This window comes from Vespula vulgaris, chromosome 4 (assembly GCF_905475345.1).
Source record: "Vespula vulgaris chromosome 4, iyVesVulg1.1, whole genome shotgun sequence".
NCBI lineage: Eukaryota > Metazoa > Arthropoda > Insecta > Hymenoptera > Vespidae > Vespula > Vespula vulgaris.
This window is the reverse complement of record NC_066589.1, coordinates 10238805-10261815: the sequence shown is the minus strand read 5'-3', so window position 1 is coordinate 10261815 and position 23011 is coordinate 10238805. Positions and strand designations below refer to the sequence as shown.

The window sequence follows — 23011 nt, the reverse complement described above, 5'->3', positions numbered from 1 at the left end:
CGATGTCACGCTCGAGCGACAATATCTACCTCGGTTACGGCTACATAGCTCAAAATCCATCCGAGTTCTATGGCGAATTCGATAGATATAAACCGCGTATATAGTTATAGATGGGTGGATGATAGATATATCGTGTCGAAAGTACGACAAAAAAACGGCAATCGGAAATTCCGCTTCGATGGAAATCCAACCGCGCAAATTTTTCATGTTCGTTCGTCGTAAATTAAGGACGCTTTATTCTCGTTTAACGAATATAGGGTGCGATCGCTAAAGCGGCAAAAATTTCAGTCGTCCTTTTATTAACGTTAATAAAATGTAAACTCTTTACGATCCGAGAGTCGGTTGCATAAGGTGAAATAAGAAACGATCGAGTAATAATCGTTAAGAGACAAAAAATGGGCCATCCGCGTGCACTTTGCGGCAAGCGTTTCGACGAGTCGTAAACCGCTAAGTACGAAAGCGCGTTCGAACTGGATGCGATAACGTTCTAAGATAGACCCGTCGGCCTTGGATACGCGCGCGTAGTATACGTACCTATGCATGCGACTGTCGCGTAAAACGAATGAAATCGTCCGCACGCAATTTCGCAGACTGTGTTTCAACGCGCGTGCGAGCTTGGTAAGCTCTTATACGCGCGAATACGCGCGTACGTGCGCGCGCGTCTTTAGCGAGCCACACGGGCTATCGATCTCGCCAATTACATCGCCACAGCCTCGCTTCCGTCGAGATACGAATTAATCGAATGGGCTTCTAATAACCAGTGAGATTTATTAAGCGACGTTACGCACCGCTGGGCCAGCTACGCGCCTCGACCTCCAACAAAATATCTCGCATTCCCCGTAATGGACAGCTTCGATCATTCCTCTCTCTCTCTCTCTCTCGCCTATTAAGAAGCACTCCCCCTACACCCATCTCTCTGTCTCACCTTAACGCTCGAGTAACATTCAGGAGAATAATCAACGTTTTTTTACTCGTTTCATCGATCGTCCTCTTCTCGACCATCCCTCTCTCACCCTCTTTCATTTAGAAACAATCGAGGTGATGGAAATTACGCTCGCTGCGAACGAACCAAAAAAAAAACTTGTAGAAGCTAGTTAAAAAGGACTTTCTTTCGCGCGAATTCAATTTTTGATTGATAAATACGATTTTATAAAACGCGGGAGAACGTATTCGCGTAGACGTTATCCGTTTCTTTCCGATTCGCATTACTTTTCGATTTATGATCGAATTTCGAATCAAAGGAAAATGTGAAATATCCGATGGATAGTTTGGGATCAATGGCGGTATTAATGGCGACTAGTATTCTATTTGACGAGACTTAAAAACTACGCGTTTGAAAAAAAAAAAACTGAAAGCGACTTTTATTTATACGAGGTAAAGACGCGCCCATAAAAAATGACATTCCTTCGCAAGTATAACCTTTGAGAGAATATAGTCGGTAAAGAAAGATCGCGAAGCTTCATCGAATATGCGAGCACGGCTCGAAAGATCGGAACTGGTTTTTAATACTCTCGACTGTATCTCGTCGAGCATTGGTCCGATATTGCATCGAACAAACATTCAAGTCCCGATCGCCTCCGTCTCTTTCCCTCTCGATCCTTCGTTCGCTCTTTCGGAATCCTGATGTTAACACGGAAGAAAAGAATGGGCAAAAGGAAGGACGTCGAACGTACGAGTACGAACGCTCGTCACTCGTATATTTGCGAAGCCCTAACGCGATCGTTGTTGGCGATCGTTGTTTCGGTTGACGCGTTTAGTCGGCGACTAAATGAGACGTAATAAATTGCCGGTGGCACGTGGTTACTTGTGCTTTCGCGCCTACATTCGTTCGCTGTATATTACGGGAATGAACTTTCAATCGTGCGAGTATTTTTCGAACGTTGCGTACGGAAATGGTACAATGAAAAATGGAAAAATTGCGACTCCTTACGAATCTCTAGTGAAACGCGCGCGCAAAATGAGTGAAAACACGAGAGAGAGAGAGAGAGAAAGGCGGGGTGTAGTCCCTCTTTTGCCTATAAAAGCGACTCCGTAAACGCGAAAGGCTTAATACCGCACAAAGTTCGTCGTCGTCGTCGTCGTCGTCGTCGTCGTAAAGTCAAGTATCGTTTCGTTCACCGATCGCCTGGGACTGGCACTTCCGGACACGGACGAGTTCAAAGCAGTTTCGAAACTTTGTACCGTGCACCGATACTTCTACTTCATCGCCATATCCACCTCTTCGACGGACCTATTCCTTTATTGCTCGACGTAATATTAAGTAACTCGACGACTGCAACTTTCTTTACTTTTCTTCTCTCCGCAAAGTTAACGAGAAAATATAAACACGAAAAAGCATTGCATAAGGGACTCGTCTGTTCGCGTAAAAGGTATCTTCGGAAAGTCTTTTTTTCCATTTCAGTGGACGGGATTTTTCTTCTCCTTTTAATTCTCTCTCATTTGAATCGCTCGTTATTATTGCACTGCTCGTTTGCTCGTTATCGTTGGAAAAATGTTAAACGAAAAATTTTGATAAGGAAGCCGATCGATCGGCTCGTCGGTAAACCCTCGATGTCTGTATCGATAAACTCGACTCGAAAATAAGAGACAACGACGCGAAAGAGTCCTCGGAAGTTTAGGGATGAACATTTGCAAAGCTAGAAAGTGCATGTGCGACCGCGCGTATGCACATTCGCAATCGCACCGATCGAGCGACCTTCGCTAACGGTAAGTTGATTCGCTCGAATGCGCGCGACGAAAAAAGAAAAAAAGAGAAAAAAGCGAAACGTCCAATTTACAAATTTTCTCTCGATAAAATCGAAAAATTTGTCGCGATCGTCGTCTCGTTTTCAAATGACGTACGAAACGAGCAAAATTTGCTCACACATTTTAATTAACGATCGAACTTTCCTCGCGAATAATTTTAATTACCGTCCGCTCGTAGCAATATAATAAATCAAAGTAAATACGTTAATTGATTATCGCTAATACCGTTGACTTCTTTCACGATTTGTTCCTTTCTCGATGCACGATTGATCCGACAGTACGTTTTGTACCTTTTACGAATCCTTAGTCCAATCGACGCTTGTCCGAGTACCAAAAGGTGCGTCTATCTAAGTATGTATATATGCATACACGCACACACGCACACATCGACTCGCGTTAGAGGGTGCATCGGCGACAATATCTTCGGTCAGTCCTTCGAAGATCCGGTCGAACGTGATCTGGAAATGGATGCGGGAAAGGAGCCGTCGCGCGAGTTTCTCGACTTCTTGTCCGACGATCGAAATTCCTCCGGCGTTGCTCGAAAGAACGTATCGCATCCTTCGGCCGTAGGGAACGAAAAAAGAGCCGATCAAAGCTCGAGTAGTCCTCGCAACTAAGTCTCTTTACGTTTACACTCATTTTCGCTTACCAACGGAGTTATTCGTCTAGGTCATCCGAGGTCGTTCTTCGGCACGAGAAAAACAAAAACAGAGCGCGGTTCTTACGTCCGCCTCTACGAATAATGCTCCGATATATTACGAAATAACACAAAGAAAAAATCTGAAATATTTCTAAGAACGAAAGAGAACGCTCGTTTATTAATCGATAAAGTCGTTGCTATTTCTTATAACATAATTTCGTAAACTACCAAAGTAACTTATTTATAAAAGAAGATACGTTTGAAAAACTGAACATACCAAAAGTTATGAGCTTACGTTTCGTCGCTAATAGATATAATCGTCGAGGCCCTGGCTTCTCCTCCTTCGCCGCTTTCTCCGAGATTATTTCCAAGCAAAGAGTTCGTCGAATTTCGCGCTCGTCGCAGATCGCAGGGCGATCTTTGACGAGTTGCGATCCTGCTTCCTCCTCTTTCTTTTTTCTCTTCTTCGTTCTAAACGATGACACTCTCTTTGTCTCCCTCTCTCTCTCTCTATCTATCTATCTCTTTAGAGAGAGGCTTGACGTTCGTTCGTCGTAAAAGCCAAGACACAAGATATCAAGCTATGTAATAGCGCGTGCACAACGTTACATACGCACACGTATACACAAAGAAAAGCAAAGTTTCTCGCTTCGCGTATTACACTCTGTTGAGTCGACGAAAGAGGACGTTCGCGATAAATGAATGATACGACGCAGTCTATGTATTTACGTATGTGCGTAACGTACGAATATATTTTGATATACGTATAAACATATAGAAGACGTAAGAAGGAAGAAACGTACACACGTCCGACCGGCTCGAAGTCTCGCACGATTCTGAGGACGCGCGTCGCTTCGTCTCCTGGTCTGTAAGCGCGCTGACTCTGCGCGCGCAGCTAAATCCACGATGCGCCCTCGACCAATCGTCGAGTTCGACCAGTTGTGCGCGGATACATCCTGGACCGATTTCTTCGATTTCGATTCAAGAGTAACAGCTGCGATATTCTCGTCAGAATTTTCTTTGTTTCTAGTTACGATAAAATATATATGTATATATATGGAAACAAAAGAAACGGTTCAAAAGTCAATCGTAAATATGTAGGTTTGCGATTTGAAAAAGCCTTTCCCATTGACACATTATAATTCCCTGCACGTAATACCTGTGCGACAAACATTTTCGTTTACGTCGCTTCTCTCTCTCTCTCTCTCTCTCCCTCCCCCTCCTCTTCTCCCTCTCCCTCTCTTCCCCAGCGTTGTAATGCTGCATGCGCCAAGGTAGCAGCGAGTCCGAAGCTATCCATAATTCACACCGCGAACGTCGACGAATGATAAAGTGACATTGTGTTACAAATTTATCTAACGTTTCAACGAAAGGAACTAATGTACTCCGCGCAACGAGATCTCCTAATTGAATAAATTCATAGTGATCGAAGCATTATGCGTCCTAGGTGAAATTTCGTAGATTCTCAAAAAATAAATAATTATCGAGGAGAAAATGAAAAATCTATACGCGCGTTTACCATAACTTTCCGATAGGATACGCCAGTGCGATATTTCTTTCAACGAAACACAAGTTGCGACAAATTTCGAATGAAAACACGTGAAACGTACGCGCGAACTTGGTTTTCTACTTCCCTCTCCCTTTATTAAGTATTCATGGAACGTATCAAGGAACAAACTCGAGCCCGCGAGCGTTTTGCAACGGAATAAAGTTCTATCTAATCGACCGTAAAATTTCTTTCGTACCGTTTCGTGTTCTTGGAAAAGTTTCGAAAAAGAGATTAAACGTTAAATATGCAGCAGACGCTCGATCTAAGATTATGTCTCTGCTACGTTAAACGATCTTGCCCTAGTCTCTAACAATAAGCATCGATGCATTTACAAAAATATTAATGTCAACGCGTGGACTCGGGAAACTCCTGCGTGAATCAATTTACGTTAGGACAGCTTCCCCTAATTGTACTTGTTGCTTTCGGGGTCAGGTTCGTACCGGCCCTGAATTTGGACCCTTGCCAAACCATTGACAAACGCCTACGTTCTTCGTCTTCTGCTTCTACAAGACTTTTTGTCCCGATCAAATCGTCTATCATTATTTTATACTTTTAACGCGAAACAACGTTCCGAGAGACGTTAAGAAACGACGTGGGTATACGAAGAGCGAGGTAATCCCTAGGATAGCAATACGATATCTCGAAACAACGTCGGAAACTTGCTCGTCTCTCGAATATTATTTAAAAAGACGATTCGCTCGATTTCACGTTCCTCTTCGTATAAGTAAACTGCCGAATAGAAACAAATTGTTGACAATCAACGCCGTAGTCTCGAATTAATGATACGAATTGTGCATACAGAATATCGAGATCGAGTGGAGCGCACTACGGTTAAACTAACAAAAACAACACGCGGCTTGTCTCTTTCGGACGAACGAGCCAAAAGCAATAAATTCTGTCGCTCTTTGGTTCGTGAGCATTGATGCGTTTTATGCAAATATCGCGACCGCGATATTATACGCAAAGATATCGATAAACTCGGTTCGTCTAGTTATCCGCACGTTTCTCATGCTTTCATATACTATCTCACCTTTTTATGTACGGTCGAGTAATTTTATCGCGAATCTGAGAAGGATCCAAGCACGATGTCGATCGTCTTGCTTTCGATTACGAAGAAAGGACGCTTCGATCGATCGCTGAAAAGTCGCGCCCTTCGTTCTTCGCTTGCATCCGTCTCTCGATGTTCGGTATGTTTCTTAAAAGTTAAGGGAAGCGCGGGCGCGCGCGAAGAAGAGAGAAAGAAAGAGAGAAAAAGAGGGAGAGGAACGAAGCGCCATCCTCGTTTATTGATCGTCGGTGGCCATCCAAGATGGCGCCGAGGGTGGCGTTCGCGCTCAGTCTGATCCTCGTCATCGGACACTTTGAGGAAGGACCGGCTTCCCTAGCCAAGACTTTCACGTTTCCAGAGTACCCCTACAAGGAGACTACCAAGAACGTAAGTCCTTCTTATCGTACGTCTGTTTCCGCCTCTTGGATATCCTGCAGAATGCTGATACAGGTTATAGCGGCAACTATCACTTAAAGGGTGACGCTTTTACGACGCTGCATGGCCAGTGAGGGTGCGGATGGATATATATATGTGTGTGTACACGCGTGTATATATATATACATACGTAGGGAGAGAGAGAGAGGGAGAGAGAGGGTTTACGCTAATCCGCAGCTTGCAGCTCTTCCCATTAGATATGTCCAAATTCTTCCAGCTTGATGTGTAATCGTTAAAAAATAATCCATCGTCAAAGTCCAGCGTTCGTCCATTTTATTCGCGTATCCGGCGATTATTTCGACATAGAAAAGATATGATCGAATGCAACGCTTTCTTTCGTAGGAATTCCTCTTCCGACAATTCGAGCAAGCTTGCGAAGAGAGCGGTGCTTGCAAAATGTTATCGCAACAGGCGAGCAGCGTCGCCAAAACACGATGCATCCGGGAATGCGTTTCTCCTTCTTGCTATAAAGAAATTTACTTGTTCGATCAGGTATTCTCATCGTTAGATGAAATAAGATTACTATTAATATGACATAACGCGAAATGAAATGCCTGAAATCAGTGAAAAATACGTCAACAAACTACGTTACGTTTCTTACTCGTTTTAGCTGGAGGAGGGAGAGATCGACGTCAGGTTAAACTCTTTTAAGGGCTGTTTTATGCAACGTAACGCACGTCCGCGCAAATAAATAAGACATGCCTTTCGACCCGTCGAAACGTCGATGTATCTATTGCTAACCGCTATCCTGGAAAAGTCAACGTTCTTTCTGCTTACGTCGACGACGAACAAGCGGATTTTGAAAAAGAAGAGCTAGCTAAACAATAAAGAGACGCGTTACTCACATCTTTGGCGACGACATTTAGATAATCTTTTTCTACTTTTTGTATGCACAAATGACTGTAATGGAATATTGCACAGCGTATTAAAAATAATCTGCAAACCTCACCTTCCTCGTTTCCAAAGATACGAACGTTCGTCATCTTGTAGCCTTTGAAAAAGGATAACTAAACCAAGATATTTATATAAAAATTGTACCGACGGAGAATACTATATTTGAAGAATATATAGACGCGACACGATCGTACTCACCGCGTGATACAATCGTGAGCACGCCTCATCCTCGTCTTCGGATTTGAGAAAATCCACGTATTCCGATAATTGTTCCATAGTTTCGTCGAAAGGTGACTTGAACAAAGATCTTGAGTTAAACGGCACTTCGTCGTCGCTGTATATCTTTCGATAGCGAAGCCACGTGGTGACGAAATGAAGAAAATGAGAAGACCGATAGCGAGTTTTTACTATTCCGATAACGAGATCGTAGTTACTAATGGCAGTACATAGGTGATACATCAGTGTCTCTACTTTGACGTGACAAAACTTGAGAACGTCGGCCAGGCATTGATAAACAATTTCTCTTTCCGCTGGAATGCTCTGTCGCGAAAATAATCGAACGATCAAATCGACCAATCGATCCGTTACGACCTTACCTTTAGATCGCACTTACGCAGACTCACCTTCGAGTGAATAACATGAAGCATCTCGTAAATATCTAGAATCGTTGTGATTTCGTCTTTATCTGCTCCGTTAAAGGAAACGTCTTTCAACGTTACAGCCATTCCTGCATTGTTTTGACTCAACAACTCGTGTAAAAATTCCAAGCCATTCGAACAAACCGGTCCTGACTTTTCTACGATCCACAAAAGGGCATATAATTCGCGCATTTCGATCGTTACGGGTTTGACGCACTATAAATAAAACATTTTTCGAGTAGATTTCACGATATCTTTTTTATATCGCAGTAATTATTATATTTCCGTTTCCTCTTACCTCGATCGAAGATCGTGATTGAAAATGAATAATAAAAGCGAGGAATTTCAACGAAATTGCAGATAATATCGACTCGTCTTTGGAAAACGCATAATCGCGTAATTTCTTCAATAATTTCGTCTCATTCACGTACTTTGAAAGAACTGTAAAACGCACATTCTTCCCTTTAATTGTATCTCTCATTTAGATATTATACATTCTAGTACCGTTTTATTTTAGCCTGATCCTTTCGATGCCACTCACTTTTTAGATAATTGCGTGCCGTAGAAGCGACAAGTACGATGTATGCCTGCTTTACAAGTAATTTCTGAAAATTGACATCTACGTCCTCGGTTAAAATCATTTTTATGAGAGCATCTGCGCACATCTTCATTGTATTTGTTGACAAATAACGAGGCTCCAACGTACTAGATAGTTCAAGCACCGCTTCAATATGTTCAACTATAAATAATGTCACGATATATATGTGTACGTATGCGTGTGTATACATACGTACACACACGTGTGCGTATATAAATACGCGCGTGTGTGTGTGTACATACGGACGATATGACAGAGATAAAGGAACGTCTATTGTAATCTTTCAAGAAAGTATAAACATAGAAATTAAATACTTCGATTTGGACTGCCGGACAACAGAACACTTGGAAGCATGTTCCAAACTATATCGGCGATCTCGTCGCAATTACCAATCTGCATTGATTGACGTATTCCTTTTACAGCTAAGCGAACGACGCCATCGAGACTTCCATTTTGTACTATAATCTGCGTTTAAAAGGTTATAGTAAGCGAGATAATTATGTAAATTTAAAGAGTCGTGAGGTAACGAGGTCGGAGGGTAGTAGGAGACGTTGCGTGTACCAGTAAACAATGCCTAACGACGCTGTGACAATCGAGCTTCAAGAGAGGTGCGATGTCACCGTCCGATTCTATCAGCCACATATCCATCACTCTGTATCGTAAGTCGTTCGTTATCTCTGGGCATTTAAGAGAGAAATGTAAGAGCTCGATATGATGAGTGTAACACTGGCTTAATTCCGAGTATTGTAAAGCCATTGTTAATTTTTTCACCGCATTTCCGTATTCGCAGTTTTTGTCCGGTGATGGATGAGACAAAAATGATACCTAGGTAATAGAAATTTTACAATAATAAAAAGACCAAAACTCGTTTAGAATAGAGTTTCTATCTTGTCGATAAGAACAAATAAACTTACAGCGAATAAAAACCATAATGGCTTTAGAGTTGGTACGGTTATCGATCGAAGGTCCTCTAGTATCAACAGCCTTTTAATCAGAGATTCGAACGAAATCATGTCGAGTCTGAAACAAAACGATAATCAGTCCTTCAAAAACGACTACCCACCTACGTGTATTACATAGGAAATCAAAAGAGGGGAGGAGGGGGAGAGAAAGAGTAAAAAAAACTCACTCCCTAGTCGCATGATAATGATAGTAGAGAGAGATCATTAAAGCTGTATTACGGTCATCGGGAATCGCAACTACGTCGGTCCACTGCTCGAGATCACTCGGCAGAGAGAGAAATCCGTCGAACATCCTACTTGAAAACACATTGACGCCCTCGGGCAACTTGTCGATCGATAAAGAATATTTTGCTAAAGCGATCAATGTCCGCGTCAATAAGATACAAATACTTCGTCGTTGGTGCGATCTGAAGGATTTTTTTATCTGATTAAAAAAATATTAAACGTTTACAGATAACCGTACGGCTTCTATCAATCGTATTGTACTTACGAAAGTTGCGCGCTAAGACGTAAGAAATATTTTAGATAACCGTTTCCTGCTAAATGATTAGCTATATCCTCTTGTCTAAAATCTCTCATATCGTACATGTTGTTGAGGCAGGAAACAAAACTATTGTAACATTTGAAGGAATTCTCTTGATCCAAGCGTACGTTCTGTTCGAGAGCGAATACATAATTACACGTTATTCGGCGTCCAGCTTTTTAATAGAGCTCATATATATTTGATATTTTATGTTTTAGCCTTACTTTGATACGCGGTATGATGGTATACATAACGATTGCATAAATAGTCTTTGCGAGAGATATTTTGTCCCGCATCGGAGTCATATTACCAACCTCGTCAACGTCCGTCAGATAATCCTTGTCGCAAAATCTACGAGACGTATGCATATTCCGTCCTAAATATGTATCTTCTTATCGTCATTGACGAAACAAAAAGCCGAACAAACGTTAAAACTTTACCGTATGCTGGAAGCGCAAAGGCAGCATAAACCGACAATAGCGTTCGTCGCTGCGTACTCTTCCTCGTAATCATGCTCCAGGATATCTTTCATCGATTTTATCGACTCGTTGCAAACATCGATAATCAATCTCTCATCTTCGTTTTCGCACCCGTCCAAAGTTACGTATTCGAGTACGACGTTTAAAACGTCGATAATCGTAAACCTTAATACATAGGATAAGCATCTTTGGCTCGTCTCCTTGATGAACGAAAAAATTTGATTGATAGCGCATACGTTGTCGACGTCAATTCCTAATTTTTTCGCGCTGAAAATATAAAAACTATTCTCGAGATTTTTACCAATAACAACTCGTAAAAAGTAATCGCTGTTACGAATTGTTATTAATAAAGGCATGCGTTGACAAATACATATTATTACTTGAATAATATATCGCGAATAGCACGAAGGAGCTTTTCCAAAGAAGGACATATTTCTACATCCGTGGACATTCCAACGTAATGCGCAAGACGAAGCAAAGAGCTCACAGCTTCCGCGGCGACCTGACTTTCGTAAAACTTTCGATGTTCGCTCGCTAATGCCAAACACTCGAGAGCGGGTCTGTAAGGATGTACGAATAAACGAAACGACTGATGATGTGTCGATCGTATCGGTGATAATATAATGAAATTATACGAATATAAAGTATTTTACGTTATAAGCGGTTCCCGAAAAGTCTTTAAAACGTCACACAGAGTCGAAATTATATCGAATTTGATGAGCTTCGTAAAAACGCTACTTCGAATGGCATGGACTTGAGATTTTAGAAGAACCGTCAGTTGTTCCAACGCAGACATTTGCGATTTCTCCTTCGGCAACATTAAATTCCTTTTTATTCGTGGCAACAAGTGATCCAGATTTTCTGACTTTAATTGAAATAATTCCTCCATGCCCGATCCGTGCGCTGTTACATTACGCGTTATTAATTAATCTGTATACGTACGAACGTATATAGTACCTGTTTATCGATCACGTTCGTTCAACACTCCTTGGAAAGATAATCACCATTAGAGGAATATTTTTCAAGTATGTACTTACTTCCAACCTACAAACGGGAGGTACGACGTTACAGTATTATTACGTATAGATGGTGCTGTTAAATCTTTACCGACCAAGCACCGATACCGGTAATCACTTACGAAGAAGATACTTGTAAATCTTTCGAAGATGCAAACTCGATCCTATAATAATCGCAAAAAATCGCAATATTATTACTACCGTTCTATTTAAGGATATTGTTGGGCTTATCGACGAGCAATAATGTTGTTAATGGATGAAAAATATTTACGATAATCTACGTATCATTAATGTTACAATAAATACATAATAAAGATATATCTTGTTACTTAATTTTTCCCTTCAATAAAAATATGGTAACCGATCAAAATGGTAAGTTTATTCCAAAGTTTAGCGCTATACCGAATGATTATGACGATCCAATTTAGAAGGATCAACCTACCCGAGGGCCTTAGGAAAATCGTTTCACGACGGTGACATCAATACGTTAGGCGCACGCACGACGAAGCCGATTGGTTTCTTTCGAAGATTTCAATTTTTAGCGCGAAATTCAAATATAGAGAATATTTTTCAGCCAGATCTTTCGCTGTATATGTAACGCATAGTTTCAACTATCATCCAACAAGAAAGTAAAACTGATTCTTACCATTGTTAGAATACATTTTCGCATTTATGACTTGCGTCGCATAGTCGCAATTAAACGTGAGAAAAACGAGTCTCCAATAAAAACTGTAAAATCGATGAACGTACTAAAGATTTGCTCACGTCGATCGATTTCAACGAAAACATAAAAAGAAAAGATTGATGAAGTGATTAAAGAATTGTCATTATCGTACCATTTGACAGTGTCTCGTTAGAATCAATAATATCGGCAGCACTATATTTTCCCCATATGTATAATATCGCATAAAATATGACCTGTTACATCCAAATATAAATAAGACATAGCGTATACAAAGTGCATCGATTTTTCATTTTTCTTTTTTTTCTTCTTGTCCTAAAGGGTGCATTTGAAGGTATATAAAATTAATATATGAAAATATCCTAAATCTCTCTACCGTGATGTCGCTAATAAATATTACTTATTGTGTACATTGGACAATAATAATAATTAAGACAATAATTTATAATTAAGAAACTGGATGCAAGAATAGTGATGCGTATTTGAAATTGTCATAAATAAGGTTCGTGATAACTAAAAAGAAAAATATTTAATTATATCGTATAAATTTATATTTTATAAAACTGATTCTAAAAAACGAATCGATATAAACTATACGTTCTTAAGGAAAATTATTAAAGTACAATTCTGCACGAATTATACAGATTTAAACGCTCGCTTAAATGTTACGTATGATCGAGCGATATTAACACTATGTTTCAGTCTTTCGTACGGTTAAGAGATCATTTCTTCGTTCTAGTTATTTTAAACGATTATAAACAATTCTAAATCAAACATAAATATAGGATACATGTACCATTTTTGCAACCAGTTTTTCGAATAATGTTCGAGCATTATCATTACCTATATATTATAATTCTCTTTTCACCTATCGTAAATAAAAGATTTATATTAATTTCTTAAATCTGTAATACTTCATATTCAATATCATTTAAAAATATTATTTTAAAGCAAATCATTTTTCAAAAGTAATATCAGAGCCCTAGATACGATATATACGTGTCTGTGTGTGTGTGTGTGTGTCAAAATAAGTCATCGCCATCACTCCCCTCGCAACTTTCCCATAATTACGCAGAAAATGACAGTATAAAGCGAAATGTAACAGATAGAAAATATTTATAATTCTCGATCCTAGATATAATATCGAATATATAATTTTTATTCAGAGAGAGAGAGAGAGAGAGAGAAAGAGAGAATTCCTCATATAAAAAGAAGAAATAATTATTTTATTCCTGTAAGTTATATTTAATAATTTCCCTAGCGCTATAATTTACGTTCGTAGCACGATATGATAGGAAATTATTAAATACATTATTCATTCGTTAAGATCGAACAGTTTCATTGATATAAAATATATGCAAGATTACCTTGCATTAGATGGATGAAAAAAGAAGAAAAAATGTAATTTTATTTTGTAGTTTTTGAAATTTTTCTCTTACTTTCGTTAGAAAAAGTCTTATCAAACGAGTCATATTAAATTAATATATCAAATAATATAACAAATAAATAAACAGATCGTGCACTTAAACGTAGGCATTCTCATATAATTTCTTTAGAATACTTTCAACTGCGCTTAAATCAATAAGTGCATAAAGATATGATTCGTATATATATAAAAATTTAAGTTAAATGCACAACGAATAAATGTGAATTTTATGTTTATGTAAATATTTAAAAATTATGCTTCTTAAGTACTTGTACTATTACATTATCACCATTTATTATTACACTTTCCATCTGTGTGAATCCTCGCATTGGGTTTTGTAATAAATAAAAAAATATGAGTAAACAATTTTTTACGAAACTTGCAAATTAGTCTTATAACGTATCGACTAATCCATAGATCATAGGTCAAGTGTGTTCCAATCGAACTATTCTGGAAAGGTTCTCCCGAAACTGTTGTGAAGTAACTACCATTAGCTTCTTGAAGGAATGTTATCGTTAATATGTATTTTTCATTGCTACTTGTATATATGATATTTTGGAAAACAGCATCATTACATTTTCTGCTTGTGCATACACAATACATTTGCGTTTACACGTTATGTATACATACATATACATATATATACATATACATGTATATATACGTGTATATATATACACACACACATGTACACGTAGGCACACATGCATACATCGAAGATTATCCAATATACATGTATATATTGAAAGAGAGATATCATGTATGCGCGGATACACAAGCACGCATTCGATACAATGTGTCATATTTACCTTATATTTACATGTATTAAATATTTATGTCACAATCCATATCCAAATAACTTATACAGTATATAAGAAGGCATCTAACTTCTTTTTTGTATTCGGAGGCGAAGTAAACGGAGAAAACCAAGCGATAGAAAATCTGCCAAAAACGGCCTGTATGGATTTCCATTTGCTATTACGAACCCACCGTGCTTCCTCTTTTTTAAGTTGTTCTATACCCTATGACAAAGTTAAAATATTACAAAGTAATAAAGCCTTTGATAGTATACATACGCACTTACGGTTTGATCATTCCAAATGGCCTGCAATTGCGATCCCAACATTATAGCTGTAAAAATAGCAAACAAAAGTGCTTCGAATGTTAGAAATAGCAAAAGGACAACGGTCACAGGTGGACTGAACGTCGAACATTCTCTCCATTCGTGTTTTACGCACGTTATAAACTGTTGTATGCACAAGAGAAGAGACTGCAGCGATATGCCTGCTATGTAAAACTGAAAATTTATAAATCAATTTTACTTACTTTGTCGCGAAATGTATACTTCATTTGATAGAAAAATACATATCGAATAGAAACGTGACTTACAGTAAACAATACAAAGTATTTTTGATTATTTTCCCCAACGCAATTGTTAACCCATGGGCAATGATGATCCATTTTCCTAATGCATCTAAAATATCGCTTTATCGATCATCTGTAACAGCTATTAATCTAAAAGCAAGCTAGTCTTAAAACGAAATTAGTACCCAAACTAATTTACCTTTGACAAACGGAACAGTGATGAGCTCTATCCGGTTTTATGGAACAACATTTTGGACATTTAAAGACAACTTGACCGTCTCGGAATCCCATTTGTTGTATCATTTTTTTGGTCGCGTTACCCTTTGGTACAGCACCCTGTATAATATTTAATTACTATCAAGTTATGCCATAATATAAATCGAATTTAATTTTTGATAAGTAGAAGTGTGTTTCTTCTTTACTTACTGGATCCGTAAACATTGTCCTTAAATGAGAGGCAAATGCCAAAAATGCTAGGGATTGAAACAAAGCCATATTTAGGCCTGAATATAAAGTATTTATAGAAGGAATAAGGATGATAGCCATAACTACGAATTCCGCATAAATTATTAGCAACCATGTCAGGACAGCACATATAATTCCACAAATATCCTACGACAAGAAGATGCGTATACGATATATTAATGTCGTTAATAAGAATTTTTTTACACTTTTAACTAGACAATACCTTGATGCACCAAAACTTTCCATCGCAGCACTTATTATATATACCTTTTTCCCTATGGAAAGCTACGTAATCATAAACCATAATTGAAAAGTCCATTAAAGCGACAAACTTTGTCCCACTTGTAAGAAAATACCGATATAATACTTTAATATAAAAGAAAAAGCCATAACTGTGAAGAAAGGATAAACATTGATATATGTTATTACAAGAAATATATGTGTAACGAAATTAAAGCAATAGGAAAAAGATATAAAAATATGAAGCAATTCAATGACAATTAACTAGACATCTAACCTAGCAAATGAACGTCATCATTGCTTGAAAAATTCTTTCAAGATCCGAAAAGAAATGGATACTTTGATTTTTTCCCTCATCCTTTTCCTACCCGTTTACGTTATGTAGCAATGAATTTACGTTAACGATCACTATCGTTTTTCCTTCACCGTTACAAACGCCATCAACCACTTAAAAGTAAAATACACGGAGTATGACGAGGCGAAGGGTCAAACACACAATTATACTCCATTTTATTTCTAAATCAAGAGCCATCTAGCGCTCGAAAAGAAATTACTTTTTACACCGATCGATCGAAGCGCCATCAAATACGTATCCAGAAGCGCGCTATTTTCAAATTAGAACGAGTAAAATGATTTGACGTGGGGCACCATTTTATAATTCAATCTAAGCCAACTATAAAAGTCTCGAAGTTTGATTTCCGCATCTACATCGTATCTCGTCAGGATATTTTTAGTATCGTAATTTATTGTATTACATAATTGAGCCACGAACGGGTCATTTTATGAATGCAAAAGGAAAACATTCGATGCTTTAATCGCACATACATGGTGCGTACATGTGTACGTAGATGATTAAATCAACGTTAGGTTATTACGACGGAGAAAGAGAGCGATTTGCCGGTAGATCGATCTATCTGTAACTAAATTCATGCAATTTCTTTACCGAAAGGCAGTTAGGCAAGTTTCTTGTTCCGAATCACGCATGTTCCGAGAAGGAATGCTTGGAAAGGCAAGAACCGAGCAACGGTGGAATCGAGAGGATGCATGACGTAAGAAGATACCACGCATTACCTTTCGAGCGAATATTTATACATGAAAGTGCACAAACGCGCGCAATGAATTCATCGATTTTAACTTTGAACGTTCTATACGATTGTTAGAATTCGGACGAGTTGAAATAAAATGACGTAATTATTTTTTCCTTTTTTTTCTAAAACGAAGCTTGAATTTATATCGTGGCCTAAAAGTATTTTCGTCGACGAATTACGAGAAGCTGACCATTGATATTAACAATCCTTTTACGGCCAAATGAAAATATAGTACGAACGGCCAATGTCCATCGATGGAACGTAAGAGTCAATCGATTCGTGCTGCATCGAGTAAGTGCGTGAGCGAACGAAGGAGAGAGAGGGGGAGAGAGAGAGAGAGAGAATCGACGGTTACGCAAGCGAAAGTAATTCCATGGAGAAGAGCGAGGAAGGACGTTAAAGGCGAGGAGGAGGAGAAGGGCATATGTGCAGAACTGAGGCAATGTCATCGAACTTACATAATGTGTATGTACGTGTATCGTCTTACTTCAATTTATATCTACCTATGGTCCGACGCAACGTACATCTGGGTCATATAGTTTTGCTCTCGCCGAAAAGACGGCCGACCTTTCTATGCCCGGTCCGAGCTTCGGACCAAGCGCACGAAACTAACGACTTTTCATTTTCCCGTTTGAGATCTACCATATACCAAAAGAAACTACATCCACTTCCTTCGACCTTGTTCAATCTTCCTTTCTTGTCTTTGTGCCAACGAGTCGTACAAAGCTTAAGAGAGATAAAGGTCTCGTTTGAGAGACGTTTTTAAGGAAGCTACGAAAGCGTTTTTCCAAGAGGATGACTCAAGGCGCGGCGGCACTCGGACATTCTTTTCGCGAGGGATGGTACGAGCGATGGCCAGGTGAGAGGTAGAAAGCGAGGAAGAAAGGTAAGAGGTACGAAGAAGACTCGGGAAGGAACGATCGTTGAGAGGCAGTGCATCGGGTGCTTCACGGTGGACGGACGATGTTGGTCCTTTTGACGAGACTTTTGAGACGCATGTAAAGTCGTGCAAAAATGCCGGTCATCCAGCCTCTTCTGTGTAAGTGTATCAACGGTAGATCACGCTCGATAACGTTCGAATTTCCCGCTAAAGATTCGTTTAACCTCGGGGTACGCGCTTTTCGAGAAGGTAAAACCTTCCGTTCCGTTTCTACGTATATATACATCCGCTTGCGTTATTTGGCAAATCTTTCGGCGGTAAATCGAAAAAGTCGATAGATTTTACGAACCGAATACGTTTTGTTCTATCGACGTTACACGATCTAGTACGAATACCACAGCCTTATGCAACGTCCTTTCACGCGCGACGTTTGTTTCCAGCGTCGAATCGGTAACGAGCACGATGATATAAGAGAATAATCTTTCCATTATCTCAAATCGATTCGATTTGATCGTAAAGTAATATCTCTCCAAGTCGATCTCGTTGGGGAAACTCGTTACCACGGTATTTGGTACTCGAAGAAAAGGAAAAACAACGATACGTTGGCAGGACGTTGCGGAAGGATCGATAAATATAAATAATTATATAATACGTAGGTTCGTCCTCGTGCGACATTAAAAAGACACGTTTGGTAACGTGCAACGATCGTGATATGTCAAAAATTCCACGTGGAAGGCACAGGTATAAAAGTCAAACGGATTATTTACTGGTAACGAAGCGTGCGTCGTTACCTTCTTCCGAAGAAAGAATTAGGATTATCCCCGGAAGGAGATCGCCTAGATTTTGTTAGAGAAAATTTCCGCCTTGCGGTTGGGACATCGCAAATCGAATTCCAGTACTTACTCGAAAGTTATTAACGCTATTAATTTGAGCGAGCGAAAGCGCTCTCTCATTTATTTCTTCTATTCGCGCCTCGATGTGAAACGACCAAAACTTTAGAGTTATTCTAGAATAAGAATAAAAAGAGGAATACGAATAGAATCGAACAGCTAAGAGAGCCGGATCGTAGAAATATCAACGGACGGATAGGTGTACGTGGAACGACCGTTTCTCGTTAAAAAAAAATACATATATTTCGTTGGTATTTTCTTACGCGAGCAGATCTCGTGACCATCGTCTTATGCAACGTTCACGGTAATCTCGAGCATGAAGTCCCACGGAGAAGCTTCCTGTCGCGCAGGGCGATCGACGGCACCAGAGGAAGGTTCGATGATCATTTTTTTACGATCATAAAATTCATGCAAAAGTCGAGTGTAGGCGATTAATCGAACTTTAACCATTCGACAGAAAGTACTTCGATCCCGAGGAGGAGGGTAGCTTCGATAGCTATGGATCCGCCGGTGGACAATACGATCGGTACAAAGATAAACAAGGTAACGCGTAATCGATGTAAACCAATATCGCGAACGATCGTCTCTCGAGCGATTTGAAAAAAAAATGAGGAGGAGGAGGATGGGCGGGAAGAACGTCACTCTGCATGCAAATTGTATACTTTCGCAAAGATACCTTTCTACAGTTTCTCTTTTCCATTCATTTTGATTATTTTAGATCACAGTGACATTAGGATGAACGTACCAGGAGAACCTGGTACCGATTATCCAGCTTATACGACGTTACCGCAGACAGGTTTCTCGTGCGAAGGACGTTCACGCGGTAAGTCTCCGTAACGCTACAAACGTTATCGAATGCCTAGAAAAGCAGCATCGCGCTAATAATTATTCCCGTACGTCGCTTTGTCACCTTTAGCATCATCGATGTCAAGGATGATACATACATACGCGTACCTTCGTTTATAACGTAAGACGTACGCTTACGACGATTCTCTTAAAGTATTTTCTTCGCTTTCGCAATAGGTCATCGCGTTTCGAGCGTAGCTATAGGCAAGAGGTATTAACGACGTAGAACGTAACGAAAGAAAATTTCTCTAGGAAGAAAAAGTATGCTGGATAATGAAGCGTACTGCATTAATTCGACGTATGTATTTTTCTACGACAGGTTATTACGCGGACGAAGTAGCTGGATGTCAAGTATTTCACGTTTGTCACGACATCTTGATCTCCTCGTTCTTGTGTCCGATCGGATCCATCTTCAGCCAGAAACTCCTCACCTGCGACTGGTGGAGCAAAGTCGACTGCTCGACGACTCGCAAATTCATTGAAGTGAATCGCGATGGTCATTATCAGGAAGACGACGACGAACTGATACGCAAAGCTTACGGCATGATGGGCCTGCAGACTGGAACGGACGTCGCCAGTGACGAATTAGTGGACCCTGACAGAGGAGGCAGGATCGTCGACTACATCGCGATCGATTCCGCCGGGAACGATTTGCCGGCTTATCGCAATGATCTCCCACGGACGAGAACTCCTCAATTTCTCTCGACTTACGACGAGCATTCGGAAAGAGCGAATCCGACCTATCCTAATACCTTCTATAGTAAGAGTTATCGTACCCGACCGTATCAAGATTCACCTATCGTTCGTATCGAAAAAATCGGGGAAGATAATTATCGAGAACCGGTAAGATACGATTATCAAGATATTCGCACCGACAAATCGGGAAAAGGCATCAATGAGTTTCAGCCGTCGTACGCGCCGACCGTACCGACCGTCACCACTACCACGAGAAGATTCTATTCGCCTACGATACCGACGACCTACAGACCTTCTACCTTAGTCTACAACAGGTTCGATCAAGCCATCGAAAGTTCCGATCATCTTTACGCACACAGCCAGGAGTCTAGAAACGTCTTCGCGCTGTCCACTCCATCCGACAAGAACTCGAGAGGAAAGTACAACGATAGTGATCCGCAAGGCGAAGGAAACGATAACGAATATCGGGATCGGGATCGCGATCGCTTAAAGGACGAGCCTTCGGATAGCTACGAGCTTGTCAAACGTATCGATTCGCCGGAGGAACTGTTTCGAGATCGTCCAACATTCGTTGGAGAAGAACATATCGATGGCATCGAAGTGAAAGAAAGTATTGGCGTCGGCCGAGCCTTTAATGCATCGAACAAGTTCAGGATTCACGTGCGAGATCCCAAAGACGATGCGAAAGATAAAAATGAATTGTCTCTACGCTCGAATCTAGACAATGAAACCGAATCGCTTGGGAGTAGCGAGGAATCGGTCGATCAGTGGCAAACTGAAACGACCGATACTCTAGAATATGCAAGTATTTTCGAAAAAGGTACGACTCCTCTTATCGGATATTTATCGCATTTCGAGCTAGAAGGCAATAATACGGAGGTAGAAGAATCGTCGACTACTGCTTCGTCATACGAGGAAAATTTAACGTCAACGGAAACAGCAACGATACCATTAGATGAGAAATTGTATTCTACGGAAAAGCCACGCGTCTTTAACAATGACGATTCCGAGAGTGGAACCATTTTACAACCTGACATCGTTTTGAAACCACCGCTTTTTACCGGTGAAAACTTTCGGATAAACGTTCCAGATTATCTTTCTACTCGAATACCCGCTTTTCTTACGTCGCATCGTACAACGTATTCACAAGTACGAACTACTACGGAAGTTCCGATGGATGAACCCTTGGTCAAAGGAACGAACGTATCGGTACCTTGGTTCCACCGTACCACCGATCTTCCGGCAAGAGACATAGAGCCACCGTTCGTCAATTCCAAGAATAATATCGACGAGATCGTCACGCAGAGTCCTATATTCGACCCGGTTATCCAAGGCGTATCAACGAAAGTGGACGATAAAATTCGAAGAAATTCCAGGGAGCAGGAAGAAGTGAGATTCGCTAACGAATCGGTAAAAATTTTCGAAAGAGACGCTCGACCAAAAATCGTCGATTCCTCGACGAGTCTGAGATATATAGAAGATGCGATCGAACGGAACAATTCCCCTTATCAAGTATCCGTGACCCTGAATGAAAAGGATGAATCGGTGCCAATCAAAGACGACTTGATTATTAGCTTAATTGAACAACGCGAGAGAAACGGTTCTAGTCCTGACAGATTGAGTCAAGTCGAAATCGTCAAATCTATCGAGGGCATTACCGAGACTGGCAATAACGATTTTTCACGTACCAATAGTTACAACAAAATACTTTCTTCGAACGATACAATTAATTTATCGAGTAATCAAAGGAAGGTAGAAAGTAGCGTTGGTTCGACCAACGTAAACGCTTTGAGTCTTCTACAGTTAATGGCAGAATTACTTAAAATCGATCATATCCCTCGACCTTTCTCCTTGAATAACCTTCAAGGTGTAAGATCGAATCTAGGGTCTAATTCGGATAATAAAAAATTGCCTAGCACGACGATCAAATCCGTTCGCGATAGTTTACGAAGAGAGGAAATCGTCGAGAGCGTCCCTTTCAATAGCGATAAGATTAATCCACAAAGTCCTTCGAAAGATCAAATTTTAGACGAGCCGACCAACAAGTATGATCGGCCTTTAAACAATACAGAGAATCGGTTGCCCATTTATCAACTACCTCAAATACAGAGGTCTTTAGATTTCGAGGAGTTTAAAGAATTTGATGAATCTTCGACCATCTTGCCATCTACGACGTCGTTTCCAAGAACGACCAACGTGATCGAATCTGTCAAAACTGTCGTAGAAACCGAATTTGTTCCTTCAATAGGATTTTCTTTCGATACGAACGAAGGTCGAAAAAAATACATCGAAGCAATTCTTGGCGGTTTATTGAACGAATCGAGTCACGAAAACAGCACGAACAAATCGTTTAACGTGGAGTCGATCGAAGGATCATCGTCCGACAATTAGAGTCGATCTTGATCGACGCAAATTTAACCATCCAACGCATTATTTTCGGAATCTCTGTTACTCTTTTTCAATTGTGATATTCAATGGTACTCCTTGGATTTTTTTCTTCTTGTTTTTTTCATTTTTTTTTCTCCACCCCTTTTAACATTAGTCCTTCTACGTACATACATAGATATGTGTATTTCGAATAAACGTAAACGTTTATAAATATAATTTCAAGATATTCGAAGATATTCGACAATAGTTCCACACTTGTAAATAATTCATAATTTTAATCTATGCAGTTACGATGCAATAATATGTAATTACAAGAAAACAATTTCAATATATGCGAAGAAAAAATTTGTTTCGATATACGATTTTATTGATATTCCCTGTTTATAAAATTGTTGTCTCCTTTCCAGAGAAGCAACGAGTCACGTTTGAGTTTGATCGATTAATCGCGCCTGGGAAACATGGTAACCGATAAGCCGACAAAAATTTAACGAATTCTTTGTTATTTTCTTCAAGATTAT

At 39.8% G+C, this 23011-nt stretch overlaps 5 protein-coding genes across 7 annotated transcripts in view; 2 read left to right on the top strand and 3 right to left on the bottom strand.

The window, feature by feature from the left end:
• LOC127063536 (RNA binding protein fox-1 homolog 2) overlaps positions 1-4212 on the bottom strand; it is a 77800-nt gene extending 73588 nt beyond the window's left edge. Inside the window, exon 1 of one of the 2 annotated variants that reach the window (XM_050993478.1) lies at positions 3663-4212. The gene's annotated coding sequence lies outside the window, so the exon portion shown is untranslated. The remainder of the gene's footprint in view (positions 1-3662) is intronic. The other variant, XM_050993479.1, reaches the window with a different exon arrangement.
• Positions 4213-6212: 2000 nt separating this feature from the next.
• On the top strand, positions 6213-11845 carry LOC127063560 (uncharacterized). The gene is made up of 3 exons (XM_050993514.1): positions 6213-6369; positions 6760-6909; positions 7028-11845. Exons 1-3 carry the CDS (start codon positions 6244-6246, stop codon positions 7106-7108), a joined length of 357 nt encoding a protein of 118 aa, XP_050849471.1. The 5' UTR covers positions 6213-6243; the 3' UTR covers positions 7109-11845.
• LOC127063233 (uncharacterized) lies at positions 7468-11400 on the bottom strand. Its single transcript, XM_050992685.1, has 13 exons — positions 11165-11400; positions 10889-11071; positions 10473-10778; positions 10265-10383; positions 9999-10207; positions 9677-9945; positions 9462-9567; positions 9109-9372; positions 8862-9012; positions 8450-8688; positions 8248-8412; positions 7935-8165; positions 7468-7851 (listed from the first exon to the last, which is right to left on the bottom strand). Exons 1-13 carry the CDS (start codon positions 11398-11400, stop codon positions 7468-7470), a joined length of 2862 nt encoding a protein of 953 aa, XP_050848642.1.
• Positions 11846-12375: 530 nt separating the features above from the next.
• Positions 12376-16604, bottom strand: LOC127063544 (palmitoyltransferase ZDHHC3). Of its 2 annotated transcripts, XR_007781397.1 has the most exons (8): positions 15983-16604; positions 15689-15857; positions 15427-15612; positions 15200-15336; positions 15025-15109; positions 14720-14932; positions 14445-14657; positions 12376-14105 (listed from the first exon to the last, which is right to left on the bottom strand). XR_007781397.1 is itself a non-coding variant. In XM_050993492.1 (7 exons), exons 2-7 carry the CDS (start codon positions 15782-15784, stop codon positions 14496-14498), a joined length of 879 nt encoding a protein of 292 aa, XP_050849449.1. In that variant the 5' UTR covers positions 15785-15857; positions 15983-16604; the 3' UTR covers positions 12376-14495. The 2 variants fall into 2 exon arrangements, 1 of the variants encoding a protein (XP_050849449.1); XM_050993492.1 differs by having other exon boundaries at positions 12376-14657.
• A 10-nt stretch (positions 16605-16614) lies between these two features.
• LOC127063522 (uncharacterized) lies at positions 16615-22967 on the top strand. Its single transcript, XM_050993444.1, has 6 exons — positions 16615-16754; positions 17026-17832; positions 18835-18937; positions 19021-19106; positions 19282-19386; positions 19729-22967. Exons 2-6 carry the CDS (start codon positions 17808-17810, stop codon positions 22494-22496), a joined length of 3087 nt encoding a protein of 1028 aa, XP_050849401.1. The 5' UTR covers positions 16615-16754; positions 17026-17807; the 3' UTR covers positions 22497-22967.
• The last annotated feature ends 44 nt before the right edge of the window (positions 22968-23011 follow it).